This window comes from Staurois parvus, unplaced genomic scaffold, assembly GCF_062004578.1.
Source record: "Staurois parvus isolate SC_StPar_1 unplaced genomic scaffold, SC_StPar_1.0 ptg002740l, whole genome shotgun sequence".
In the NCBI taxonomy this organism is placed as follows: Eukaryota; Metazoa; Chordata; class Amphibia; order Anura; family Ranidae; genus Staurois; species Staurois parvus.
This window is the reverse complement of record NW_028320536.1, coordinates 57201-84149: the sequence shown is the minus strand read 5'-3', so window position 1 is coordinate 84149 and position 26949 is coordinate 57201. Positions and strand designations below refer to the sequence as shown.

The following is a 26949-nucleotide window of genomic DNA, read 5'->3' as shown; positions in this document are numbered from 1 at the left end:
GAATCTACCTGTATGGGAGGTACCCTCAGTATATGGCCAGGGAGCCTGGTATAGCCATCATTCCAGTTTTCTGGTTAGTATTGAAGGCCCTAGTGGAAGGGGCTTAGTGGTTGTTCCATGTAGTAGGCTTCCAGTAAACAGAGGTTTTGCTTTGCCCTCAGGTTGACGTGAACTGCCCCAGCGTGGGTGCTTAGCATCGCAGTACACCTCCCCTCCCGGAGAAATGGAAAGACTCCATCCCGAAGGAGATGGGACGCAGGAAGGGACGCTCTTGTGATTTGTCTGAGACACTTGACTCCATGATTGTTGCCAGTGTGGATTCAAGGTGCGTTCTTCCACGGTTTGCATTGTTATAGATGGCGGTCCTCACTCTGGAAAAGCATCAAATCTAGGTAAATGGCACGTTTACCCAATGATGGGCCCTGAGAGAAGGACGGGATTGGACAGTTATGGTGTGGGTATGGAGAGGTGGTGTAGACATGGTCATGCTGGAGGCTCTTCATGTTCCTGCAGGACAAGGATGAAGGATGGTGCCCACTGTGTGGGATGTCCCTGGTTTGGGGTGTGAATAGGTCTGGTCAGGAGGCCGCTGAGTGGTCCTGGGATTTCATCTTCCCCCAGAGACCAGAAAAGTGAAGAGCCCGGGGTTCAGGGAGTTGACTTCACTTGAAGTTGAACTATACAGCTGTACAAAGTCATTTGTGGTTGGCAGCACTTGGTCCACCTGGAACCCTCCCGACATCCCTCCTCTGGTATTCGCTGATTTCGTGTCATTCTCAGTGGCCGGGATCCAGGAAAGGTTGGCTCATACAGGGCAGCCTTGGGCATCGTGCCCAACCCCCAACTGTTCCTCCGGGATGCCCACCCCCCTGTTCCCAGCACCTGATAAAGGTGAGTATTAAAGCCGGCTGGGTGAGGAGAGCTCTTCTGTCACAATGCTGAAACTTCTCATCACTGTATTTCTGGCGGCTTCAGGTAAGTACTCACTGGGGTGATATACAGTGTGTCCTCCATGTGATAGGGGTCTGCTGAAGGTATGTACACATCAAGGTTATATATGAAGTTCTTCCTGGTCACTGGAGGTAAGTACACATCAGGGTTGTATACAGAGTCCTCTCTGATGACTGGAGGTAAGTACACATCAGGGTTATATATGAAGTTCTTCCTGGTCACTGGAGGTAAGTACACATCAGGGTTGTATACAGAGTCCTCTCTGATGACTGGAGGTAAGTACACATCAGGGTTATATATGAAGTTCTTCCTGGTCACTGGAGGTAAGTACACATCAGGGTTCTATACTGTGTCCTCCCTGATGACTGGAGGTAAGTACCCATCACGGTTATATATGGAGTCCTCTCTGATGACTGGAGGTAAGTACACATCACGGTTATATACGGAGTCCTCTCTGATGACTGGAGGTAAGTACACATCACGGTTATATACGGAGTCCTCTCTGATGACTGGAGGTAAGTACACATCAGGGTTATATACTGTGTCCTTGGTGATGACTGGAGGTAAGTACCCATCAGGGGTATATACTGTGTCCTCCCTGATGACTGGAGGTAAGTACCCATCACGGTTATATATGGAGTCCTCTCTGATGACTGGAGGTAAGTACACATCAGGGTTATATACGGAGTCCTCTCTGATGACTGGAGGTAAGTACACATCACGGTTATATACGGAGTCCTCTCTGATGACTGGAGGTAAGTACACATCACGGTTATATACGGAGTCCTCTCTGATGACTGGAGGTAAGTACCCATCAGGGTTATATACTGTGCCCTTGGTGATGACTGGAGGTAAGTACCCATCAGGGGTATATACTGTGTCCTTGGTGATGACTGGAGGTAAGTACCCATCAGGGGTATATACTGTGTCCTTGGTGATGACTGGAGGTAAGTACCCATCAGGGGTATATACTGTGTCCTTGGTGATGACTGGAGGTAAGTACCCATCAGGGGTATATACTGTGCCCTTGGTGATGACTGGAGGTAAGTACCCATCAGGGGTGTACACGGTGTTCTCCTGGTACATGTAGGGCATCATTGGCCCCGGATGGGGTTGCTGGGATTTGTCATTTTCTGTTCTTTGGTTTTTGATGAAGATAAAAGATGATATTTTTCTAATTGCAGCCTACGGGTGTGGAGTGCCGGCCTACACCCCCAACAGCCGTGTGGTGAACGGGGAAGATGCCAGACCCCACAGCTGGCCCTGGCAGGTAAGGGTCCTGTAGATGGACAGGTGTGGGCCCCGGCAGGTAGGGGTCCTGTAGATGGACAGGTGTGGGCCCCGGCAGGTAAGGGTCCTGTAGATGGACAGGTGTAGGCCCCGGCAGGTAAGGGTCCTGTAGATGGACAGGTGTAGGCCCCGGCAGGTAGGGGTCCTGTAGATGGACAGGTGTGAACCCCGACAGGTAGGGGTCCTGTAGATGGACAGGTGTGGGCCCCGGCAGGTAGGGGTCCTGTAGATGGACAGGTGTGGGCCCCGACAGGTAAGGGTCCTGTAGATGGACAGGTGTGGGCCCCGACAGGTAGGGGTCCTGTAGATGGACAGGTGTGGGCCCCGACAGGTAGGGGTCCTGTAGATGGACAGGTGTGGGCCCCGACAGGTAGGGGTCCTGTAGATGGACAGGTGTGGGCCCCGGCAGGTAGGGGTCCTGTAGATGGACAGGTGTGGGCCCCGACAGGTAAGGGTCCTGTAGATGGACAGGTGTGGGCCCCGACAGGTAGGGGTCCTGTAGATGGACAGGTGTGGGCCCCGACAGGTAAGGGTCCTGTAGATGGAGAGGTGTGGGCCCCGACAGGTAAGGGTCCTGTAGATGGACAGGTGTGGGCCCCGACAGGTAGGGGTCCTGTAGATGGACAGGTGTGGGCCCCGACAGGTAGGGGTCCTGTAGATGGACAGGTGTGGGCCCCGGCAGGTAGGGGTCCTGTAGATGGACAGGTGTGGGCCCCGACAGGTAAGGGTCCTGTAGATGGACAGGTGTGGGCCCCGACAGGTAGGGGTCCTGTAGATGGACAGGTGTGAACCCCGACAGGTAGGGGTCCTGTAGATGGACAGGTGTGGGCCCCGGCAGGTAGGGGTCCTGTAGATGGACAGGTGTGGGCCCCGACAGGTAAGGGTCCTGTAGATGGACAGGTGTGGGCCCCGACAGGTAGGGGTCCTGTAGATGGACAGGTGTGGGCCCCGACAGGTAGGGGTCCTGTAGATGGACAGGTGTGGGCCCCGGCAGGTAGGGGTCCTGTAGATGGACAGGTGTGGGCCCCGGCAGGTAGGGGTCCTGTAGATGGACAGGTGTGGGCCCCGACAGGTAAGGGTCCTGTAGATGGACAGGTGTGGGCCCCGACAGGTAGGGGTCCTGTAGATGGACAGGTGTGGGCCCCGACAGGTAAGGGTCCTGTAGATGGAGAGGTGTGGGCCCCGACAGGTAGGGGTCCTGTAGATGGACAGGTGTGGGCCCCGACAGGTAGGGGTCCTGTAGATGGACAGGTGTGGGCCCCGACAGGTAGGGGTCCTGTAGATGGACAGGTGTGGGCCCCGGCAGGTAGGGGTCCTGTAGATGGACAGGTGTGGGCCCCGACAGGTAAGGGTCCTGTAGATGGACAGGTGTGGGCCCCGACAGGTAGGGGTCCTGTAGATGGACAGGTGTGGGCCCCGACAGGTAGGGGTCCTGTAGATGGACAGGTGTGGGCCCCGACAGGTAGGGGTCCTGTAGATGGACAGGTGTGGGCCCCGACAGGTAGGGGTCCTGTAGATGGACAGGTGTGGGCCCCGGCAGGTAGGGGTCCTGTAGATGGACAGGTGTGGGCCCCGGCAGGTAGGGGTCCTGTAGATGGACAGGTGTGGGCCCCGGCAGGTAGGGGTCCTGTAGATGGACAGGTGTGGGCCCCGGCAGGTAAGGGTCCTGTAGATGGACAGGTGTGGGCCCCGGCAGGTAGGGGTCCTGTAGATGGACAGGTGTGGGCCCCGGCAGGTAAGGGTCCTGTAGATGGACAGGTGTGGGCCCCGGCAGGTAGGGGTCCTGTAGATGGACAGGTGTGGGCCCCGACAGGTAGGGGTCCTGTAGATGGACAGGTGTGGGCCCCGACAGGTAGGGGTCCTGTAGATGGACAGGTGTGGGCCCCGACAGGTAAGGGTCCTGTAGACGGACAGGTGTGGGCCCCGGCAGGTAAGGGTCCTGTAGACGGACAGGTGTGGGCCCCGGCAGGTAAGGGTGCGATTTCTGCTCAGGATGACGTCAGATAAAGTCTGGTATCTGGTGAAGGTTGGAGGATCGGCCCTCCGATTGTCAGATCTCTTAATATTCCCGAGTTGGGCTGCTGATGGGAACGGTAACCCCCCCTGTATGTGAAGAGTCTTCCAGTGACACCTCCCCTCCCCTCCCAGATCTCCCTGCAGTACAAGAGTGGAGATTCCTTCTATCACACCTGCGGAGGAAGTCTGATCGCCCCAAACTGGGTGATGACCGCCGCTCACTGCATCTCGTAAGTATCTCCTGTACTGTGTCCGCAGTCTCTGGTCATCTCCTGTACTGTGTCCGCAGTCTCTGGTCATCCCCTGTACTGTGTCTGCAGTCTCTGGTCATCCCCTGTACTGTGTCTGCAGTCTCTGGTCATCCCCTGTACTGTGTCTGCAGTCTCTGGTCATCTCCTGTACTGTGTCCGCAGTCTCTGGTCATCCCCTGTACTGTGTCTGCAGTCTCTGGTCATCTCCTGTACTGTGTCCGCAGTCTCTGGTCATCCCTGTACTGTGTCCGCAGTCTCTGGTCATCCTCTGTACTATGTCCGCAGTCTCTGGTCATCTCCTGTACTGTGTCCGCAGTCTCTGGTCATCTCCTGTACTGTGTCCGCAGTCTCTGGTCATCCCTGTACTGTGTCCGCAGTCTCTGGTCATCTCCTGTACTGTGTCCGCAGTCTCTGGTCATCTCCTGTACTGTGTCCGCAGTCTCTGGTCATCTCCTGTACTGTGTCCACAGTCTCTGGTCATCTCCTGTAGTATGTCCGCAGTCTCTGGTCATCTCCTGTACTGTGTCCGCAGTCTCTGGTCATCTCCTGTACCGTGTCCGCAGTCTCTGGTCATCTCCTGTACTGTGTCCGCAGTCTCTGGTCATCTCCTGTACCGTGTCCGCAGTCTCCGGTCATCTCCTGTACTGTGTCCGCAGTCTCTGGTCATCTCCTGTACTGTGTCCGCAGTCTCTGGTCATCTCCTGTACTATGTCCGCAGTCTCTGGTCATCTCCTGTACTATGTCTGCAGTCTCTGGTCATCTCCTGTACTGTGTCCGCAGTCTCTGGTCATCTCCTGTACTGTGTCTGCAGTCTCTGGTCATCTCCTGTACTGTGTCTGCAGTCTCTGGTCATCTCCTGTACTGTGTCCGCAGTCTCTGGTCATCTCCTGTACTGTCCGCAGTCTCTGGTCATCTCCTGTACTGTCCGCAGTCTCTGGTCATCTCCTGTACTGTCCGCAGTCTCTGGTCATCCCCTGTACTGTGTCTGCAGTCTCTGGTCATCTCCTGTACTGTGTCCGCAGTCTCTGGTCATCTCCTGTACTGTGTCCGCAGTCTCTGGTCATCTCCTGTACTGTGTCTGCAGTCTCCGGTCATCTCCTGTACTATCTCTGCAGTCTCTGGTCATTTCCTGTACTATGTCTGCTGTCTCTGGTCATCTCCTGTACTATCTCTGCAGTCTCTGGTCATCTCCTGTACTATGTCTGCAGTCTCTGGTCATCTCCTGTACTATGTCCGCAGTCTCTGTTCATCTCCTGTACTATGTCTGCAGTCTCTGGTCATCTCCTGTACTGTCTGCAGTCTCTGGTCATCTCCTGTACTATGTCTGCAGTCTCTGGTCATCTCCTGTACTATGTCCGCAGTCTCTGGTCATCTCCTGTACTACAGTTGTGACCAAAATTATTCAACCCCCAATGCTGTAAAGGGGTTTAGGGACTATAGTGTACATTTGGAATTGTATTCAGAATCAAATCCTACAAGGACGTTGTAACTACCCAAATGCAACTAAAATGACATCAATTGTTTATGTAATACAGTAGTAAATGGTTCTTATGTGGTTTCTTCATTGCCACAATTATTCAACCCCTTAAAGACTACCACTCTGAAGAACAGAGGTTCATACAGGTGCTTTCCATCAGGTATTGAAAACACCTGTGGATGTCACCGAGCAGCAATCAAGCATAATAAGCACCAATTAGGCAGCTTTAAAATGACTGTGATACTCAGCTCCTTCTAGACATTTACTGGTGTGGTTACAAACATGGTGAAGGCAAGAGAATGGTCCAGGAAGACAAGAGAAGAGGTGATTTCTCTTCACAGGAAGGGCAATGGCTATAAGAAGATTGCAAAGATGTTAAACATACCAAGAGACACCTTAGGAAGCATCATTCGCAAATTCAAGGCAAAGGGCACTGTTGAAACGCTACCTGGTCGTGGCAGAAAGAAGATGCTGACTTCGACTGCTGTGCGCTACCTGAAGCGTAGAGTGGAGAGAAGTCCCCGTGTGACTGCTGAGGAACTGAGAAAAGATTTGTCAGATGTGGGTACAGAAGTTTCAGCCCAGACAATAAGACGCACACTGCGTAATGAAGGCCTCCGTGCCAGAACTCCCAGGCGTACCCCCTTGCTGTCTCCAAAGAATAAGAAGAGTATGCCAAAAGCCATGTGGACAAACCACAAAAGTTGTGGGATAGTGTTCTGTGGACTGATGAAACAAAATTAGAACTGTTTGGGCCCATGGATCAACGCTATGTTTGGAGGAGGAAGAACAAGGCCTTTGATGAAAAGAACACCTTGCCTACTGTGAAGCATGGTGGAGGGTCAATCATGCTTTGGGGCTGTTTTGCTTCTGCAGGTACAGGGAAGCTTCAGCGTGTGCAAGGTACCATGAATTCTCTTCAGTACCAGGAGATATTGGATGGAAACGTGATGCAGTCCGTCACACACCTGAGGCTTGGGAGACGTTGGACCTTTCAACAGGACAATGATCCCAAGCATACCTCCAAGTCCACTAGAGCATGGTTGCAGAGGAAAGGCTGGAACATTTTGGAGTGGCCATCGCAGTCACCAGACTTAAATCCGATTGAGAACCTCTGGTGGGACTTAAAGAAAGCAGTTGCAGTGCGCAAGCCTAAGAATGTGACTGAACTGGAGGCCTTTGCCCATGAAGAATGGGCGAAGATACCCGTAGATCGCTGCAAGACACTTGTGTCAAGCTATGCTTCACGTTTAAAAGCTGTTATAACTGTAAAAGGATGCTGTACTAAGTACTAAGATTGAATGTCACTTGGGGGTTGAATAAAACTGATAATGCTGTGAGCACAGAAAAGACATTTGTGGTTATTTCATTATAACTGTTATGTTATATTTGTCTGACCTACAAGTGCCTCTTTAATGTAAATGTAAGCAAGATGACTGAATGATCAAAAGCAATGTCAAACTGGCCAAAACACTCAATTTCAGTGGGGGTTGAATAATTTTGGTCACAACTGTATGTCTGCAGTCTCTGGTCATCCCTGTACTATGTCCGCAGTCTCTGGTCATCTCCTGTACTATGTCTGCTGTCTCTGGTCATCTCCTGTACTGTGTCCGCAGTCTCCGGTCATCTCCTGTACTATGTCTGCAGTCTCTGGTCATCTCCTGTACTATGTCTGCAGTCTCTGACCATCTCCTGTACTATGTCTGCAGTCTCTGGTCATCTCCTGTACTATGTCTGCAGTCTCTGGTCATCTCCTGTACTATGTCCGCAGTCTCTGGTCATCTCCTGTACTATGTCTGCAGTCTCTGACCGTCTCCTGTACCAGGTCTACGGTCTCTGACATTGTTTTGTAGCATTGCATTCAGTGAATATAATGTGTGGCCCTTGGGGGACCTTTGGTGTAATGTCACAGATGAAAGGTTCAGGACGTGCTGGTGACATGGAGAAGGTAGATGGTGGCACCATTGATCAGCAGACAGTAAAGTCCATCTTATGGCTTCCCGTTACGATTGTCCGCTTTGCGGAATTCGATGATAAAATCGACATCTGTGGCAGCTTTTTGATATAAAATGTTTATTGGAATTTTATTGTTTTATTCTAAGATCCTGGCTGGCGGTGGAACGTTGTTCCGGAAGGTTCCAGGTTATTGATCTCAGAAAACCTCCACGTGTGTCCACCATAATAATCCATTGTTCTTCCCTCAGATCCAGCCGTACGTACCAGGTGGTGCTCGGGGAACACGATCGGAGCATGGCGGAGGGGCGGGAGCAGATTGTCCCAATAAATAAGGGAGACATTTTTGTCCATGAGGGATGGAAGAGCTCCTCCGTGTCCAATGGGTGAGTCTCCATCATTTCCTGTACCTTGTCTGGATGGTATACAATCACCAGAGTCCAGTCTTGGGTTGGGGTCAGGATAACCTTAGCTCAGAGCAGGATGAATTTATTATCAGGGGCAGGGAGGTCACTTACCCCCACTGTTCAGGACTGGAGACTTCCTGGAGGCTGGTGGTCATGGAGGTTGGGTGGTGAGCCTGGGCGTCATGGAGGTTGGGTGTTGAGCCGGGGCGTCATGGAGGTTGGGTGGTGTCGAGCCCGGGCGTCACCGGAGGTTGGGTGTTGAGCCGGGGCGTCACGGAGTTGGGTGTTGAGCCGGGGCGTCACGGAGGTTGGGTGTTGAGCCAGGGCGTCACGGAGGTTGGGTGGTGAGCCGAAGCGTCACGGAGGTTGGGTGGTGAGCCGGGGCGTCATGGAGGTTGGGTGGTGAGTCTGGGCGTCATGGAGGTTGGGTGGTGTCGAGCCCAGGCGTCATGGAGGTTGGGTGGTGAGCTGGGCCGTCATGGAGGTTGGGTTTCAAACTTGGGCGTCATGGAGGTTGGGCGGTGAGTCTGGGTGTCATGGAGGTTGGGCGGTGAGTCTGGGTGTCATGGAGGTTGGGCAGTGCACCTGGGTGTCATGGAGGTTGGGCGGTGAGTCTGGGTGTCATGGAGGTTGGGCGGTAAGTCTGGCGTCGTATATAACAATTATATATAATATATAATAATTCTTCTAAGCTCCGCCCCTTCTGTACAATCTGCATTACCGAGATTTGTAGCATGAGGGCCGAAGCAATTCCTTCTCATTTGTGTCTCATTGGATGCAGATTGAAGTTGTTGGTGGAGCCGAAGGTATTTGTAGCATTGAAGGAGTCTATTGGGGGGCTTTTTGTTGTTGGAGGAGTCTGTATCGGGGTGTGGCGGTGTAGGAGGAGTCTGTATCGGGGTGTGGCGGTGTAGGAGGAGTCTGTATCGGGGTGTGGCGGTGTAGGAGGAGTCTGTATCGGGGTCTTGTGGCATCATTGGTGTCTGTGTTGGGGGTCTTTAATTGTCAAAGTCTGTACTGGAGTTTTGCGGAGTAGGAGGAATCTGTATCGGGGTCGTGCAGTGTAGGAGGAGTCTGTATCGGGGTCGTGCAGTGTAGGAGGAGTCTGTATCGGGATCTGGCGGTGTAGGAGGGGTCTATATTGGGGTGTGGCAGTGTAGGAGGGGTCTGTATCGGGGTCTTGAGGTGTAGGAGGAGTCTGCATTGGGATCTGGCGGTATAGGAGGAATCTGTATCGGGGTCTTGCGCTGTAGGAGGAGTCTGTATCGGGGTGTGGCGGTGTAGCAGTCTGTATCGGGGTCTTGCGGTGTAGGAGGAGTCTGTGTCGGGGTCTGGCGGTGTAGGAGGAGTCTGTGTCGGGGTCTGGCGGTGTAGGAGGAGTCTGTGTCGGGGTCTGGCGGTGTAGGAGGAGTCTGTGTCGAGGTCTGGCGGTGTAGGAGGAGTCTGTATCGGGGTCTGGCGGTGTAGGAGGAGTCTGGATCGGGGTGTGGCGGTGTAGGAGGAGTCTGGATCGGGGTGTGGCGGTGTAGGAGGAGTCTATCAGGGTGCGGCGGTGTAGGAGGAGTCTGTATCGGGGTGTGGCGGTGTAGGAGGAGTCTGTATCGGGGTCTGGCGGTGTAGGAGGAGTCTGTGTCGGGGTCTGGCGGTGTAGGAGGAGTCTATCAGGGTGCGGCGGGGTAGGAGGAGTCTGTATCGGGGTGTGGCGGTGTAGGAGGAGTCTGTGTCGGGGTCTGGCGGTGTAGGAGGAGTCTGTGTCGGGGTCTGGCGGTGTAGGAGGAGTCTGTATCGGGGTCTGGCGGTGTAGGAGGAGTCTGTATCGGGGTGTGGCGGTGTAGGAGGAGTCTGTGTCGGGGTCTGGCGGTGTAGGAGGAGTCTGTGTCGGGGTCTGGCGGTGTAGGAGGAGTCTGTATCGGGGTCTGGCGGTGTAGGAGGAGTCTATCAGGGTGTGGCGGTGTAGGAGGAGTCTGTATCGGGGTGTGGCGGTGTAGGAGGAGTCTATCAGGGTGCGGCGGCGTAGGAGGAGTCTGTATCGGGGTGTGGCGGCGTAGGAGGAGTCTGTATCGGGGTGTGGCGGCGTAGGAGGAGTCTGTATTGGGGTTTGGCGGTGTAGGAGGAGTCTGTATCGGGGTGTGGCGGTGTAGGAGGAGTCTGTATCGGGGTCTCTCATGTTTGGCTGGGGTGGGGGATTGGTCGGAGATCTGGAAATGTTCTCTATGTCTGTCTGGGGTCATCACTCCAAGTGATCCTCCATGCAGCTCTGATTGATCCGCCCCCGCCCCCCCCCTTTTGCTGTACACTTACCTGCAGGTCATGTTGGTGACGGGTCTCTGTGATCTTCTCCCCCCCCCAGGAATGACATCGCTCTCATCAAGTTGTCTCGGGTCGCTCTGCTGAACGATGAGGTGCAATTGGCCTGTCTCCCCCCCGCCGGGGAACTCCTACCCAACCAGTACCCCTGTTATATCAGCGGATGGGGCCGCCTCACCAGTATGTATGGGGGAGGGGGGGGGGGGGTCGCTGGGGGTGTATGGAGTCTGACCAGTATTTATGGGGGGGGGTAACTATGAATAGATGAAGGGGGGAGGGATAGCTAGTGATAGATTTTGGGGGGGGGGTTGGGTTGGGTTTTGAAGGATAACTAAGAAAATAGGAATAGATGAAGGGGGGAGGGATAGCTATGGATAGATGGGGGGGGGGGGGGGGGGGGTTGGGTTGAAGGATAACTAGGAATAGATGAGGGGGGGGGATAACTAGGGATAGATGAGGGGGGGGATAACTAGGGATAGTTGGGGGGGGGGGGGGTTGATGGACAACTAGGGATAGATGGGGGGGGGGGGGCGGTTGAGGGATAACTAGGGATAGATGGGGGGTGGGGGAGGGTTGAGGGATAGATGGGGGGTGGGGGAGGGTTGAGGGATAGATGGGGGGGAGGGATAGCTAGTGATAGATTTTGGGGGGGGTTGGGTTTTGAAGGAAAACTAGGAATAGATGAGGGGGGGGATAACTAGGGATAGATGGGGGGAGGGGGGGTTGAGGGATAGATGGGGGGAGGGATAACTAGGGATAGATGAGGGGGGGGGGAGGGATAACTAGGGATAGTTGGGGGGGGAGGGGGGGTAATACTGATGTACTGAATGCAGGAACGCTCGCCCTGTGAAGTGTACAGTTTGTCCCCCCCCCCTCCCCCCCGGGTCTATATCCAGCTCATGGCCCCCCCTGTGTTCTCTCCCGCATAGCCGGTGGAAGCCTCCCTGACGTCCTCCAGCAGGCTCTCCTCCCCGTGGCGGATCATACCACCTGCAGCCAGAGGGATTGGTGGGGCAGCACCGTGAAGACCTCCATGGTTTGTGCCGGAGGAGACACCAAAGCCGGCTGCAATGTGAGTACCGAGTTCCCTCCATTCCCCGCAGTGTGAAAGAAGGACGGTCCGCGTTCCCCGGCACTGGAGAGGGTGAATGGAGGACCGTCCGCGTTCCCCGTCCCGGGAGAGGGTGAATGGAGGACCGTCCGCGTTCCCCGTCCCGGGAGAGGGTGAATGGAGGACCGTCCGCGTTCCCCGGCACTGGAGAGGGTGAATGGAGGACCGTCCGCGTTCCCCGTCACTGGAGAGGGTGAATGGAGGACCGTCCGCGTTCCCCGTCCCGGGAGAGGGTGAATGGAGGACCGTCCGCGTTCCCCGTCCCGGGAGAGGGTGAATGGAGGACCGTCCGCGTTCCCCGTCCCGGGAGAGGGTGAATGGAGGACCGTCCGCGTTCCCCGTCCCGGGAGAGGGTGAATGGAGGACCGTCCGCGTTCCCCGTCCCGGGAGAGGGTGAATGGAGGACCGTCCGCGTTCCCCGTCCCGGGAGAGGGTGAATGGAGGACCGTCCGCGTTCCCCGGCACTGGAGAGGGTGAATGGAAGACCGTCCGCGTTCCCCGTCCCGGGAGAGGGTGAATGGAGGACCGTCCGCGTTCCCCGTCCCGGGAGAGGGTGAATGGAGGACCGTCCGCGTTCCCCGTCCCGGGAGAGGGTGAATGGAGGACCGTCCGCGTTCCCCAGCACTGGAGAGGGTGAATGGAGGACTGTCCGCGTTCCCCGTCCCGGGAGAGGGTGAATGGAGGACCGTCCGCGTTCCCCGGCACTGGAGAGGGTGAATGGAAGACCGTCCGCGTTCCCCGTCCCGGGAGAGGGTGAATGGAGGACCGTCCGCGTTCCCCGGCACTGGAGAGGGTGAATGGAGGACCGTCCGCGTTTTCCTTAGACAGCAATCAGATTCCCTTCACAATAATTAGGGTGGAGCACTTTGTAGGGACCCATCCCCCATTGTTCATATCCCCCCCTACCCATGTGTGCCCGCCCCCCCCCCCCCCCCCATGTGCCCCCACCCCAAGTGCAGTGTACCTGTGAGAACAGAACCTGACATCCCAAATCCAACACTGTGATTGGCTGGAGCAGGATTGTGTCATGTGATTGGTGGCCATTGATGGTTCTTCCTTTGTCCTGATTGCAGGGTGACTCCGGTGGTCCTCTGAACTGTCAGGGGGGTGACGGCAGGTGGTACGTCCACGGCATCGCCAGCTTTGTCTCCTCTCTGGGCTGCAACGCCCCCAAGAAGCCGACCGTGTTCACCCGCGTCTCCGCCTTCAACGCCTGGGTCAGCAATGTGAGTATCGCAGGGCGAGGTGACACCAGCACAACATGGAGGCAATATGGGGAACGGCTTATTCTTGGGGGGGCAATAATGAGCCTTGCCTTTCCAGTGGGTGAGGGGTCTCCGCTGTCTCGAAGCCCCGGGTGCCCCCCCCCCCCGTGCACTGTGGTACCTCCCGCCAACCACTACAAGCCACTATAGTGCAGAATCCGGCCCACTTCTGCATAGAAACCAATCAGCTTCTAGTCTCAGCTTGGTCAGTGAAGCTTCGGCAATAAAAGCTGAAAGCTGATTGGTTTCTATGAAGAAGTGGGCCGGATTTTGCATTCTCCAGCTTTTAGTAAATAGCCCCCCCCCCCCCGGTGCACATGGCGGCTGTGATACCCCGGAGTATGTATCCATCATAATGCTCAGAACAGTAAGTGCTCATTGGTCACCTCAGCCATGTGACCATGCTGGCCAATGACAAGCACATCAGAGAAGGCCCTGACCAATGAGCTCCTGCCATGGTGAGCGTTATGGTGGATACTTGCCGTGTATGTTCTGCTACACCGGCAGCAGGGGGCGCCGCAGCCGCTATGTACAGAGGGGGGGGCTGGGATATTTGGTCAGTTCCCCTTTTTTCATTTTGTGTGAAGAGGGACTTTCCTGGACAGCCGAGGTCCAGCCCTTCACGTCTCCTGTACAATGTGGCTGCCAGAGGCGGCGGGGAATCTGTTTCTGCCCTCCATGTTATCCTAACAGATCTGGGGGGGGGGGGTCTTGTGGTGGGAAGCGGCCCTAAAGGTGGAGTTTGGCTTTAAAGTGGCTCTAGTGCAGCTCCCCCTCCAGCCATTGATGTGCATGAGAGAAGCGGCTCTCCCAGGTCTCTCTCCTCATTGGCTCACAATGGGAACCATTGGCTCCTGCTGCTGTCAATCACAGCCACTTAACCAATGAGGGAGCAAGGGGTGGGGCCAAGCCACGGCTGTTTGTGAGTGGACAATGTTCATTCACTCGAGTGCCCCCATAGGGGCTGGCTATTGGGGGTACTGAACAGGGAGGAGGAGCCAGGGCCCCCAGCGGGATCGGAGCCACTCTGTGCAAAAAAAGAACAACAAGTTATTAAACAAAGTGATTCTGGTCATCATTTCCTTTCAGCAGGAAGTGCAGATCTGACAGTAACATATTTCACATTTCTCTGCAGATCATCAGCAACAACTGATGTGGGGAGGAGAAGTCGGAGTAATATGGCCGTCCGTCTATCACCAATAAACTGCTGATCATCGATCTGTGTCCAATCGTGTGATTCTGTGTATCCGAGTCCATGGTGAGGGGGGTCGGGGGCTCCTCGAGGGCCCCACAGAGGGCCCCGCTGGTTTTTGGTGTATTTTGTTACTTTTCACAAGAAGAAACGTTCTCTCTGCAGATCGCACTCAGCGGGCTTATTTCTGCCCAAATTATGGTTTGATTGAATAAAAGGGAATACCCCCCCCCTCCTCTGATAGATGGACATGCCGCCCCCCCCCCCCGATGGATGGAGGTGGGGGGGTGGATGGACACACGACGACTCCTCCCCTCGTCGGGTCTGATGGATGGAGGTGGGGAGGTGGATGGACACGCTCCGCCACCCCGTCGGGTCTGATGGATGGACACGCTCCGCCCCCCGTCGGGTCTGATGGATGGAGGTGGGGGGGTGGATGGACACACAGCCCCCCCATCCCAACCCGTCGGGTCTGATGGATGGAGGTGGGGAGGTGGATGGACACACAGCCCCCCCATCCCACCCGTCGGGTCTGATGGATGGAGGTGGGGGGGTGGATGGACACACAGCCCCCCCATCCCACCCGTCGGGTCTGATGGATGGAGGTGGGGGGGTGGATGGACACACAGCCCCCCCATCCCACCCGTCGGGTCTGATGGATGGAGGTGGGGAGGTGGATGGACACACAGCCCCCCCATCCCACCCGTCGGGTCTGATGGATGGAGGTGGGGAGGTGGATGGACACACAGCCCCCCCATCCCACCCGTCGGGTCTGATGGATGGAGGTGGGGAGGTGGATGGACACACAGCCCCCCCATCCCACCCGTCGGGTCTGATGGATGGAGGTGGGGAGGTGGATGGACACGCTCCGCCCCCCGTCGGGTCTGATGGATGGAGGTGGGGAGGTGGATGGACACACAGCCCCCCCATCCCACCCGTCGGGTCTGATGGATGGAGGTGGGGAGGTGGATGGACACACAGCCCCCCCATCACACCCGTCGGGTCTGATGGATGGAGGTGGGGAGGTGGATGGACACGCTCCGCCCCCCGTCGGGTCTGATGGATGGAGGTGGGGAGGTGGATGGACACGCTCCGCCCCCCCGTCGGGTCTGATGGATGGACACGCTCCGCCCCCCCGTCGGGTCTGATGGATGGACACGCTCCGCCCCCCCGTCGGGTCTGATGGATGGACACGCTCCGCCCCCCGTCGGGTCTGATGGATGGAGGTGGGGAGGTGGATGGACACACGCTCCGCCCCTCGTCGGGTCTGATGGATGGAGGTGGGGAGGTGGATGGACACGCTCCGCCCCCCGTCGGGTCTGATGGATGGAGGTGGGGAGGTGGATGGACACACAGCCCCCCCGTCGGGTCTGATGGATGGAGGTGGATGGACACGCTCCGCCCCCCGTCGGGTCTGATGGATGGAGGTGGATGGACATGCTCCGCCCCCCGTCGGGTCTGATGGATGGAGGTGGGGGGGTGGATGGACACACGACTCCTCCTCCCCTCGTCGGGTCTGATGGATGGAGGTGGGGAGGTGGATGGACACGCTCCGCCCCCCGTCGGGTCTGATGGATGGAGGTGGGGAGGTGGATGGACACACAGCCCCCCCGTCGGGTCTGATGGATGGAGGTGGATGGACACGTTCCGCCCCCCGTCGGGTCTGGTGGATGGACACGCTCCGCCCCCCGTCGGGTCTGATGGATGGAGGTGGGGGGGTGGATGGACACACGACTCCTCCTCCCCTCGTCGGGTCTGATGGATGGAGGTGGGGAGGTGGATGGACACGCTCCGCCCCCCGTCGGGTCTGATGGATGGAGGTGGGGAGGTGGATGGACACGCTCCGCCCCCCGTCGGGTCTGATGGATGGAGGTGGGGAGGTGGATGGACACACAGCCCCCCCGTCGGGTCTGATGGATGGAGGTGGATGGACACGTTCCGCCCCCCGTCGGGTCTGGTGGATGGACACGTTCCGCCCCCCGTCGGGTCTGATGGATGGAGGTGGGGGGGTGGATGGACACACGACTCCTCCTCCCCTCGTCGGGTCTGATGGATGGAGGTGGGGAGGTGGATGGACACGCTCCGCCCCCCGTCGGGTCTGATGGATGGAGGTGGGGAGGTGGATGGACACACAGCCCCCCCGTCGGGTCTGATGGATGGAGGTGGATGGACACGTTCCGCCCCCCGTCGGGTCTGGTGGATGGACACGCTCCGCCCCCCGTCGGGTCTGATGGATGGAGGTGGGGAGGTGGATGGACACGCCCCGTGGACTGCTCGGTCCTGGAAGGAGGGGAGCCGGTAGTCCGGATTACATACACAACCCGCCTGTGATGGGAAAACTACAAAATACACCAAAACCCCCCCGAGGAGCGGCCGAGGTCTCTGCCTTTTGTGATGACATTCAGTCTCTGGAGGAACATTCTCTTTGTATTCATTCAAATCCCTTTTCCCTCCTTTGTTCCATGTCAGTGCTGCTGATCCCCCACGAGGCACTTTGCAGCCACTTCCTGTCTACCTGCACTCCATGGTGCCTCCATGGCGGGTTTCCTGATGGTGACAACAGTGGACCATGTCTGTCATGTGTGCTGAAATGTAGTCTCCATCAGAAGCCCGTGTGACAACACTGGATTAGGACTGGACGGCAGGGTCAGAGTGTTGTCACCCTGTAACAGGAAGTACCACCTTCAGGGTCAGCAGAGATGGGTGCAAAGAGGCTGCAGGAGATCCGCAGGACTGGAATGTAACAAAGAGATGGAAAACAATGAAAATCAGTATTGTGTGAAAACACAGCGAGCGTTTCTAAGCCACAGAGCCAATGAAAGGTCGTCCAATTCGGGTTCACAGGAAATGAATGGCCTCTGATTACTCCTGCCGAAAAATTCTGGTTGCCTGGCTGCAGTATTGATCTGAAAGTTTCCATCATCTGAGTCACTGACCTGAACAAATATGGCGGAATTCTGACTTCACTGGATGCATGCTTGTCCCGGGCCAGAGACGGCCCCGCAACTAGTTTGTTTAGTAAAAGATCATTAATTGGAACCCCTCCCCCCCACTAAAGATCAGCAATGAAAGCCCCTCCCCCACACTTCTCTCAGTACACAGGGGAGGGGATAGGAAAGAACCAATCAGATACTTTCTTACATTTGTCTGCACTGCAACCATAAGGGGCCAGTTGTGCACTTACCTCTCCTCCTCTATGTGATTGTACCCTGTCCCTGGGCGGAGCCCCCGCTCCCCATGTGGAGGTCGGAGCCCCCGCTCCCCATGTGGAGGTCGGAGCCCCCGCTCCCCATGTGGAGGTCGGAGCCCCCGGTCCCCGTGTGGAGGTCAGAGCCCCCAGTCCCCATGTGGAGGTCAGAGCCCCCAGTCCCCATGTGGAGGTCAGAGCCCCCAGTCTCGGTCCCCGTGTGGAGGTCGGAGCCCCCAGTCTCGGTCCCCGGATGGAGGTCGGAGCCCCCAGTCTCGGTCCCCGGATGGAGGTCGGAGCCCCCAGTCTCGGTCCCCGTGTGGAGTTCGGAGCCCCCATCCCCATGTGGAGGTCGGAGCCCCCAGTCTCGGTCCCCGTGTGGAGATCGGAGCCCCCGGTCCCTGTGTGGAGGTCGGAGCCCCTGGTCCCAGTCCCTGTGTGGAGGTCGGAGCCCCCAGTCTCGGTCCCCGGATGGAGGTCAGAGCCCCCAGTCCCCATGTGGAGGTCAGAGCCCCCAGTCTCGGTCCCCGTGTGGAGGTCGGAGCCCCCAGTCTCGGTCCCCGGATGGAGGTCGGAGCCCCCAGTCTCGGTCCCCGGATGGAGGTCGGAGCCCCCAGTCTCGGTCCCCGGATGGAGGTCGGAGCCCCCGGTCCCCGTGTGGAGGTCGGAGCCCCCGGTCCCCGTGTGGAGGTCAGAGCCCCCAGTCTCGGTCCCCGTGTGGAGTTCGGAGCCCCCATCCCCATGTGGAGGTCGGAGCCCCCAGTCTCGGTCCCCGTGTGGAGATCGGAGCCCCCGGTCCCTGTGTGGAGGTCGGAGCCCCTGGTCCCAGTCCCTGTGTGGAGGTCGGAGCCCCCAGTCTCGGTCCCCGGATGGAGGTCGGAGCCCCCAGTCCCCATGTGGAGGTCAGAGCCCCCAGTCTAGGTCCCCGTGTGGAGGTCAGAGCCCCCAGTCTCGGTCCCCGTGTGGAGGTCGGAGCCCCCAGTCTCGGTCCCCGGATGGAGGTCGGAGCCCCCAGTCTCGGTCCCCGGATGGAGGTCGGAGCCCCCGGTCCCCGTGTGGAGGTCGGAGCCCCCATCCCCATGTGGAGGTCGGAGCCCCCAGTCTCGGTCCCCGTGTGGAGATCGGAGCCCCTGGATGGAGGTCGGAGCTCCCAGTCTCGGTCCCCGGATGGAGGTCGGAGCCCCCGGTCCCCGTGTGGAGGTCGGAGCCCCCAGTCCCCATGTGGAGGTCAGAGCCCCCAGTCTCGGTCCCCGTGTGGAGGTCGGAGCCCCCGGTCCCCGTGTGGAAGTCGGAGCCCCCCGGTCCCCATGTGGAAGTCGGAACCCCCCGGTCCCCGTGTGGAAGTCGGAACCCCCCGGTCCCCGTGTGGAGGTCGGAGCCCCTGGTCCCAGTCCCTGTGTGGAGATCGGAGCCCCTGGATGGAGGTCGGAGCCCCCAGTCTCGGTCCCCGGATGGAGGTCGGAGCCCCCAGTCCCCGTGTGGAGGTCGGAGCCCCCATCCCCATGTGGAGGTCGGAGCCCCCAGTCTCGGTCCCCGTGTGGAGGTCGGAGCCCCCATCCCCGTGTGGAGGTCGGAGCCCCCGGCGGGGTGTATGCACTCCCTGTACATCAATACATGGCACAATACGGGAGGAAGACGCAGACCTGACAACTGTACAATAATTCGGTTTATTTATCCATAAAACTCTCATAAATTCCTTTTTTACAAATAAAATAATCTTCTCAGATAAATACAATAATTTCTCTTTAACACATAAAAGACAAAATACACATCAAGACGCCGTCTGATTCCATGGAAAAATAGTGTCTTCTGGGTCCTCTGCTTCACGGGAAACAGGTGGAGTCAAGACAAAGTGGGCGGAGCTGAGGGATGCACTGAGAGGGGTGAGAATAGAGGGGGGGGGGGGGGGGGGGGCTGGAGGGTGCATTGGGTGGAGTGAAGACGGGTGGACCTCGGGGGCATAGTGGACAGAGAGGAGATGGGGGGGGGGGGGCACATCAGACGGAGAGGAGATTGGCAGACCCAAGGGGTGTACTGGGCACAGAGGAGACGGGTGGACCCAATGGGGTGCATCAGACGGAGAGGAGACGGGTGAGGATAGAGCGGTGGACCTGGGGGCCACATTGGACAGGGGGTGGGTGGAGTGGGGGGGAAGAGGTGGGTGGAGTGAGGACAGAGGGGTGGACAGAGGGGAGACAGGTGGACCTTGGGGGGGCACATCAGACGGAGAGGAGACACATGGAGCCGAGGGGCGTGCTGGGGGGAGAAGAGACAGGTGGAGTGAGGACAGAGGGGTGGACCTCGGGGGGGCACATCAGATGGAGAGGAGACAGGTGGCCCCGAGGGGTGTGCTGGGGGGGAGAGGAGACAGGTGGCCCCGAGGGGCGTGCTGGGGGGGAGAGGAGACAGGTGGCCCCGAGGGGCGTGCTGGGGGGGAGAGGAGACAGGTGGCCCCGAGGGGCGTGCTGGGGGGGAGAGGGGACACAAGTGGACCTGAGGGGCATGTTAAGGGGAGAGGAGACACGTGGCCCCGAGGGGCGTGCTAGGGGGAGAGGGGACACAAGTGGACCTGAGGGGCGTGTTGGGGGGAGAGGGGACACAAGTGGACCTGAGGGGCGTGTTGGGGGGAGAGGGGACACAAGTGGACCTCAGGGGCGTGTTGGGGGGAGAGGAGACAGGTGGACCTGAGGGGCGTGTTGGGGGGAGAGGGGACACAAGTGGACCTCAGGGGCGTGCTGGGGGGAGAAGAGACAGGTGGAGTGAGGACAGAGGGGTGGACCTCGGGGGGGCACATCAGATGGAGAGGAGACAGGTGGCCCAGAGGGGCGTGCTGGGGAGGAGAGGAGACAGGTGGCCCCGAGGGGCGTGCTGGGGGGGAGAGGAGACAGGTGGCCCCGAGGGGCGTGCTGGGGGGGAGAGGAGACAGGTGGCCCCGAGGGGCGTGCTGGGGGGGAGAGGGGACACAAGTGGACCTGAGGGGCATGTTAAGGGGAGAGGAGACACGTGGCCCCGAGGGGCGTGCTCGGGGGGAGAGGAGACAGGTGGACCCGAGGGGCGTGTTGGGGGGAGAGGGGACACAAGTGGACCTGAGGGGCGTGTTGGGGGGAGAGGGGACACAAGTGGACCTGAGGGGCGTGTTGGGGGGAGAGGGGACACAAGTGGACCTGAGGGGCGTGTTGGGGGGAGAGGGGACACAAGTGGACCTGAGGGGCGTGTTGGGGGGAGAGGGGACACAAGTGGACCTGAGGGGCGTGTTGGGGGGAGAGGGGACACAAGTGGACCTGAGGGGCGTGTTGGGGGGAGAGGGGACACAAGTGGACCTGAGGGGCGTGTTGGGGGGAGAGGGGACACAAGTGGACCTGAGGGGCGTGTTGGGGGGAGAGGGGACACAAGTGGACCTGAGGGGCGTGTTGGGGGGAGAGGGGAGACAGGTGGACCCGAGGGGCGTGCTGGGGGGGGAGAGGAGACAGGTGGACCCGAGGGGCGTGTTGGGGGGGGGAGAGGAGACAGGTGAACCCGAGGGGCGTGTTGGGGGGGGAGAGGAGACAGGTGGACCCGAGGGGCGTGTTGGGGGGAGAGGAGACAGGTGGACCCGAGGGGCGTGCTGGGGGGGAGAGGAGACAGGTGGACCCGAGGGGCGTGTTGGGGGGGGAGAGGAGACAGGTGGACCCGAGGGGCGTGTTGGGGGGGGAGAGGAGACAGGTGGACCCGAGGGGCGTGTTGGGGGGGGAGAGGAGACAGGTGGACCCGAGGGGCGTGTTGGGGGGGGAGAGGAGACAGGTGGACCCGAGGGGCGTGTTGGGGGGGGAGAGGAGACAGGTGGACCCGAGGGGCGTGTTGGGGGGGAGAGGAGACAGGTGGACCCGAGGGGCGTGTTGGGGGGGGAGAGGAGACAGGTGGACCCGAGGGGCGTGTTGGGGGGAGAGGAGACAGGTGGACCCGAGGGGCGTGTTGGGGGGAGAGGAGACAGGTGGACCCGAGGGGCGTGCTGGGGGGAGGGGACGCAGGTGGCCCCGAGGGGCGTGCTGGGGGGAGGGGACACAGGTGGCCCCGAGGGGCGTGCTGGGGGGAGGGGACACAGGTGGCCCCGAGGGGCGTGTTGGGGGGAGAGGAGACAGGTGGACCCGAGGGGCGTATTGGGGGGGAGAGGACGCAGGTGGACCCGAGGGGCGTGCTGGGGGGAGGGGACGCAGGTGGCCCCGAGGGGCGTGCTGGGGGGAGGGGACACAGGTGGCCCCGAGGGGCGTGCTGGGGGGAGGGGACACAGGTGGCCCCGAGGGGCGTGCTGGGGGGAGGGGACACAGGTGGCCCCGAGGGGCGTGCTGGGGGGAGGGGACACAGGTGGCCCCGAGGGGCGTGCTGGGGGGAGGGGACACAGGTGGCCCCGAGGGGCGTGTTGGGGGGAGAGGAGACAGGTGGACCCGAGGGGCGTATTGGGGGGGAGAGGACGCAGGTGGACCCGAGGGGCGTGCTGGGGGGAGGGGACGCAGGTGGCCCCGAGGGGCGTGCTGGGGGGAGGGGACACAGGTGGCCCCGAGGGGCGTGCTGGGGGGAGGGGACACAGGTGGCCCCGAGGGGCGTGCTGGGGGGAGGGGACACAGGTGGCCCCGAGGGGCGTGCTGGGGGGAGGGGACACAGGTGGCCCCGAGGGGCGTGCTGGGGGGAGGGGACACAGGTGGCCCCGAGGGGCGTGCTGCACACACAGCACATGGGATGTTTCCGTGACATCATTCCAACAAGAAGCTGAAACAAGTTTTGCATAATATACACGTTCAGTAAAAACACATCAGACATGCGGACTGCAGCGAAGGGGGTGAGACCCTCCCGCTCACTTCATGCGAAGGACAAGTGCATGTCGCACACACGGGTAGCACATACCACCAGATGGAACCGTGTCCACAGACAATGAGAGGCCCCATATCACCCACAGTGCACTGCAGGTGGGCGGAGAAGGGGGTGGCGGTTTGTGGTTGGCTGTAGGGTGAACTATCCCGCGTGTAATGACAGCGTGTGCGCTCTACATATGTATAGATCACCCTCCCCTCCCCCACACTACGACGTTTATTGGGGCCGGTCCGGGATGGAGAGTTACGTGTCAGAATTACATCCGGCGAGCATCACAAATAGACATCAGCGATCCAGTGTAAGTGACGGAGTCTGCGCAGAGGGCGGGGATCTCGTAGTACCGCGTGTGACCACGCAGAGGGCGGGGATCTCGTAGTACCGCGTGTGACCACACAGAGGGCGGGGATCTCGTAGTACCGCGTGTGACCGTACAGGGCGGGGATCTCGTAGTACCGTGTGTGACCGCGCAGAGGGCGGGGATCTCGTAGTACCGCGTGTGACCGCACAGAGGGCGGGGATCTCATAGTACCGCGTGTGACCGCACAGAGGGCGGGGATCTCATAGTACCGCGTGTGACCGTACAGAGGGCGGGGATCTCGTAGTACCGCGTGTGACCGCGCAGAGGGCGGGGATCTCGTAGTACCGCGTGTGACCGCGCAGAGGGCGGGGATCTCGTAGTACCGCGTGTGACCGCGCAGAGGGCGGGGATCTCGTAGTACCGCGTGTGACCGCGCAGAGGGCGGGGATCTCGTAGTACCGCGTGTGACCGCGCAGAGGGCGGGGATCTCGTAGTACCACGTGTGACCGCGCAGAGGGCGGGGATCTCGTAGTACCGCGTGTGACCGCACAGAGGGCGGGGATCTCGTAGTACCGCGTGTGACCGCGCAGAGGGCGGGGATCTCGTAGTACCGCGTGTGACCACGCAGAGGGCGGGGATCTCGTAGTACCGCGTGTGACCACGCAGAGGGCGGGGATCTCGTAGTACCGCGTGTGACCACGCAGAGGGCGGGGATCTCGTAGTACCGCGTGTGACCGTACAGAGGGCGGGGATCTCGTAGTACCGCGTGTGACCGCACAGAGGGCGGGGATCTCGTAGTACCGCGTGTGACCGTACAGAGGGCGGGGATCTCGTAGTACCGCGTGTGACCGCACAGAGGGCGGGGATCTCGTAGTACCGCGTGTGACCGTACAGAGGGCGGGGATCTCGTAGTACCGCGTGTGACCGTACAGGGCGGGGATCTCGTAGTACCGCGTGTGACCGCACAGAGGGCGGGGATCTCGTAGTACCGCGTGTGACCGTACAGAGGGCGGGGATCTCGTAGTACCGCGTGTGACCGTACAGAGGGCGGGGATCTCGTAGTACCGCGTGTGACCGCACAGAGGGCGGGGATCTCGTAGTACCGCGTGTGACCGTACAGTGGGCGGGGATATCGTAGTACCATGTGACCGTACAGTGGGCGGGGATCTTGTAATACCGTGTGACCATACAGAGGGCGGGGATCTCGTAGTACCGCGTGTGACCGCGCAGAGGGCGGGGATCTCGTAGTACCGCGTGTGACCGCGCAGAGGGCGGGGATCTCGTAGTACCGCGTGTGACCGCGCAGAGGGCGGGGATCTCGTAGTACCGCGTGTGACCGCGCAGAGGGCGGGGATCTCGTAGTACCGCGTGTGACCGCGCAGAGGGCGGGGATCTCGTAGTACCGCGTGTGACCACGCAGAGGGCGGGGATCTCGTAGTACCGCGTGTGACCACGCAGAGGGCGGGGATCTCGTAGTACCGCGTGTGACCACGCAGAGGGCGGGGATCTCGTAGTACCGCGTGTGACCGTACAGAGGGCGGGGATCTCGTAGTACCGCGTGTGACCGCACAGAGGGCGGGGATCTCGTAGTACCGCGTGTGACCACACAGAGGGCGGGGATCTCGTAGTACCGCGTGTGACCGTACAGAGGGCGGGGATCTCGTAGTACCGCGTGTGACCGTACAGGGCGGGGATCTCGTAGTACCGCGTGTGACCGCACAGAGGGCGGGGATCTCGTAGTACCGCGTGTGACCGTACAGAGGGCGGGGATCTCGTAGTACCGCGTGTGACCGCACAGAGGGCGGGGATCTCGTAGTACCGCGTGTGACCGTACAGAGGGCGGGGATCTCGTAGTACCGTGTGACCGCACAGAGGGCAGGGATCTCGTAGTACCGCGTGTGACCGCACAGAGGGCGGGGATCTCGTAGTACCGCGTGTGACCGTACAGTGGGCGGGGATATCGTAGTACCATGTGACCGTACAGTGGGCGGGGATCTTGTAATACCGTGTGACCATACAGAGGGCGGGGATTTTGTAGTACCGCGTGTAAGCGCATATGATGACCATATAGAGGGCGGGGATCTCGTAGTACCGTGTGTAAGCGCATATGATGACCATACAGAGGGCGGGGATCTTGTAGTACCGTGTGACCATACAGAGGGCGGGGATTTTGTAGTACCGCGTGTAAGCGCATATGATGACCATATAGAGGGCGGGGATCTTGTAGTACCGCGTATGACTGTACAGAGGGCGGGGATCTTGTAGTACCGTGTGATCATACAGAGGGCGGGGATCTCGTAGTACCGTGTGTCAGCGCATATGATGACCATACAGAGGGCGGGGATCTTGTAGTACCGTGTGTAAGCGCATATGATGATCATACAGAGGGCGGGGATCTTGTAGTACCGTGTGATCATACAGAGGGCGGGGATCTTGTAGTACCGTGTGATCATACAGAGGGCGGGGATCTTGTAGTACCGTGTACGGCGACCGTAAAGGACATACAAAGACGTTACCATGACAAGGACATGCCAGGGAGACAAATCCATATACAGCACACTGTGTGGTCAAGGAGCCTCCAATCTGCTCCGCGGGGGCGGACCTTGTGCATGGCTGGAAATCCTGAGAAGATGAATTCCACGGCCCGGCGCTGTAACAATCCGCGGCGTTCTCTGCGCCCGAGCGACAGGACAGATTCTAGTCAGATCCGACCGTCACACCTTCCTGCGGAATGGGATTATCCGAAGATCTCCCGTCTTGACGAGTCTCTAAAAATGATGTCGGAATGTCGCGGACTCTCAGCAGCTTCTCCGAAATTTTGCGTCACGAGTCCTCAGACTGCCGGTCGGGAGACGTCACCAGGGGTCTGGTGCAACGGCGCTTTGGTCAGGAAAACAGGCGCCATGTTAGTCACGGTGCAAAATAAAAAACCCTCCGAGAGGAGTCGGGATCCTCGGTGGTCGTCCGGAAGCAGCAGAGCGGCGGGGCAGGAGAGCCGGTAAGACGATCTCACTTGGCTGAATCGAAGGCTGGAGATTGGTGCAAATCCTTCAACTTCTGTCTGCGCTGAGGCCTCTGGGAGGAGGAGAGAACAAAGTGAGGAGGAAACCGGAGAGACCCACCTACAGCTGAACTGATACTACAATAATGGCGTCTGACCAATCCACATCAGACCAACCAACCCACCACCGAGAGTATGATCATCTGTGGTCTGCGCCAATCATCATACTACCCAACTCTGCCCCTGTCCAATCAGAGAGCAGCAACTGTACATCTCAGCCAATAGGCTTCCATTGTTTTACACTCAATGATCCAATCACTGACCATATTTTATCAGGGCCACTGATGTTCAATAAAAATGGAATATTAGGAAAACCCGAGACTTGGCCTCATGTATCAAGAGTGCCTGAAACAGGAACTGTCTGAGGTGCCCCTCAATATGACTGGGGCAGAATAGTCCTTCCTAACAGTCCCCATTAATGGGGCCCCTAAATATAATCAGAGGTGCACGGGTCCCAGAGTGACAGGGTCCCTACATATACAGTGGTGGAAAGAACGGATTTGCTCCCCGCAGATGGTGAACGTTCGCCCACTTACACAGAAATGATCGGTCTATAATTTGTATCCTCGATGTATAGAGATGATGGAGACAGAATATCAACCAAAATCCAGAAACAACTCGATACAAATGTTACAAATGGAGTTGCAGTTCAGGGAGTACAAGAAGTGTTTGATCCCCTACCAACCACCAATGATTCTGGCTCCCACAGACGGGCTCTGTGCTCATGTGGTACACAGATCAGTCCTGTCCATGTAAGAAGGTCCTCCTACCGACAACTCGTTCTGTGTATAAAAGACGCCTGTCCTCAGAATCCCTTCCATCCAACCCCCACCATGGGCAAGACCAAGGAGCTGTCAGAGGACGTCAGGGACAAGACCAGGGGCGGACTGACAACTCATGGGGCCCCCGGGCAATAGGGGATCATGGGGCCCCTGTGTCTTTGCCCAAACTCAAAAAAGCCTATGAAAAAGGTACCAGGGGCATCTCATGGGGCCCCTACTGACCCCAGGACCTCGGGCAGTGCCCAAGTTTCCAAATGGTCAGTCCGCCCCTGGACAAGACTGTAGACCTGCACAAGGCTGGAATGGGCTACAAGACCATCAGCATGAAGCTTGGTGAGAAGGAGACAACTGATGGAGCGAATATTCGTACATGGAAGAAATACAAAATACCCATCAATCGTCCTCCTCGGTCTGGTGCTCCATGCAGGATTTCACCTCATGGGGTGAGGATGGTCATGAGAACAGTGAGGAATCATCCCAGAACTACACGGAAGGAGCTTGTGAATCATCTCAAGACAGTTGGGACCACAGTCACCAAACCAAATATTAGTACTAC

At 58.7% G+C, this 26949-nt stretch overlaps 3 protein-coding genes across 6 annotated transcripts in view; 1 reads left to right on the top strand and 2 right to left on the bottom strand.

Moving 5' to 3' along the window:
- Window positions 1–899: 899 nt before the first annotated feature.
- Window positions 900–14244, top strand: LOC149429359 (chymotrypsin-like elastase family member 3B). The gene is made up of 8 exons (XM_089666506.1): window positions 900–975; window positions 2136–2221; window positions 4390–4487; window positions 8190–8324; window positions 10696–10832; window positions 11582–11724; window positions 12837–12989; window positions 14164–14244. Exons 1-8 carry the CDS (start codon window positions 936–938, stop codon window positions 14179–14181), a joined length of 810 nt encoding a protein of 269 aa, XP_089522632.1. The 5' UTR covers window positions 900–935; the 3' UTR covers window positions 14182–14244.
- A 4811-nt stretch (window positions 14245–19055) lies between these two features.
- Window positions 19056–22525, bottom strand: LOC149429358 (uncharacterized). Its single transcript, XM_089666505.1, has 2 exons — window positions 20092–22525; window positions 19056–20054 (listed from the first exon to the last, which is right to left on the bottom strand). The coding sequence occupies exon 1, from the start codon at window positions 22199–22201 to the stop codon at window positions 20201–20203; it is 2001 nt and encodes a 666-aa protein (XP_089522631.1). The 5' UTR covers window positions 22202–22525; the 3' UTR covers window positions 19056–20054; window positions 20092–20200.
- A 170-nt stretch (window positions 22526–22695) lies between these two features.
- RAP1GAP (RAP1 GTPase activating protein) overlaps window positions 22696–26949 on the bottom strand; it is a 39166-nt gene continuing 34912 nt past the window's right edge. For 3 of the 4 annotated variants that reach the window (XM_089666503.1, XM_089666504.1, XM_089666502.1), the window contains one exon: window positions 24934–25625. In XM_089666503.1, coding sequence (XP_089522629.1) covers window positions 25560–25625 — 66 coding nt within the window. In that variant the 3' untranslated portion in view covers window positions 24934–25559. Of the gene's footprint in view, window positions 25626–26949 lie in introns of all 4 variants that reach the window. The other variant, XM_089666501.1, reaches the window with a different exon arrangement.

Coding starts and splice junctions, on each gene's coding strand:
- LOC149429358 (XM_089666505.1), bottom strand. CDS start 22,201: ATGTCTGATGTGTTTTTACTGAACGTGTATATTATGCAAAACTTGTTT.
- LOC149429359 (XM_089666506.1), top strand. CDS start 936: ATGCTGAAACTTCTCATCACTGTATTTCTGGCGGCTTCAG. Junction 4,488..8,189: donor ACCGCCGCTCACTGCATCTC/GTAAGTATCTCC, acceptor TTCTTCCCTCAG/ATCCAGCCGTACGTACCAGG. Junction 11,725..12,836: donor ACACCAAAGCCGGCTGCAAT/GTGAGTACCGAG, acceptor TCCTGATTGCAG/GGTGACTCCGGTGGTCCTCT.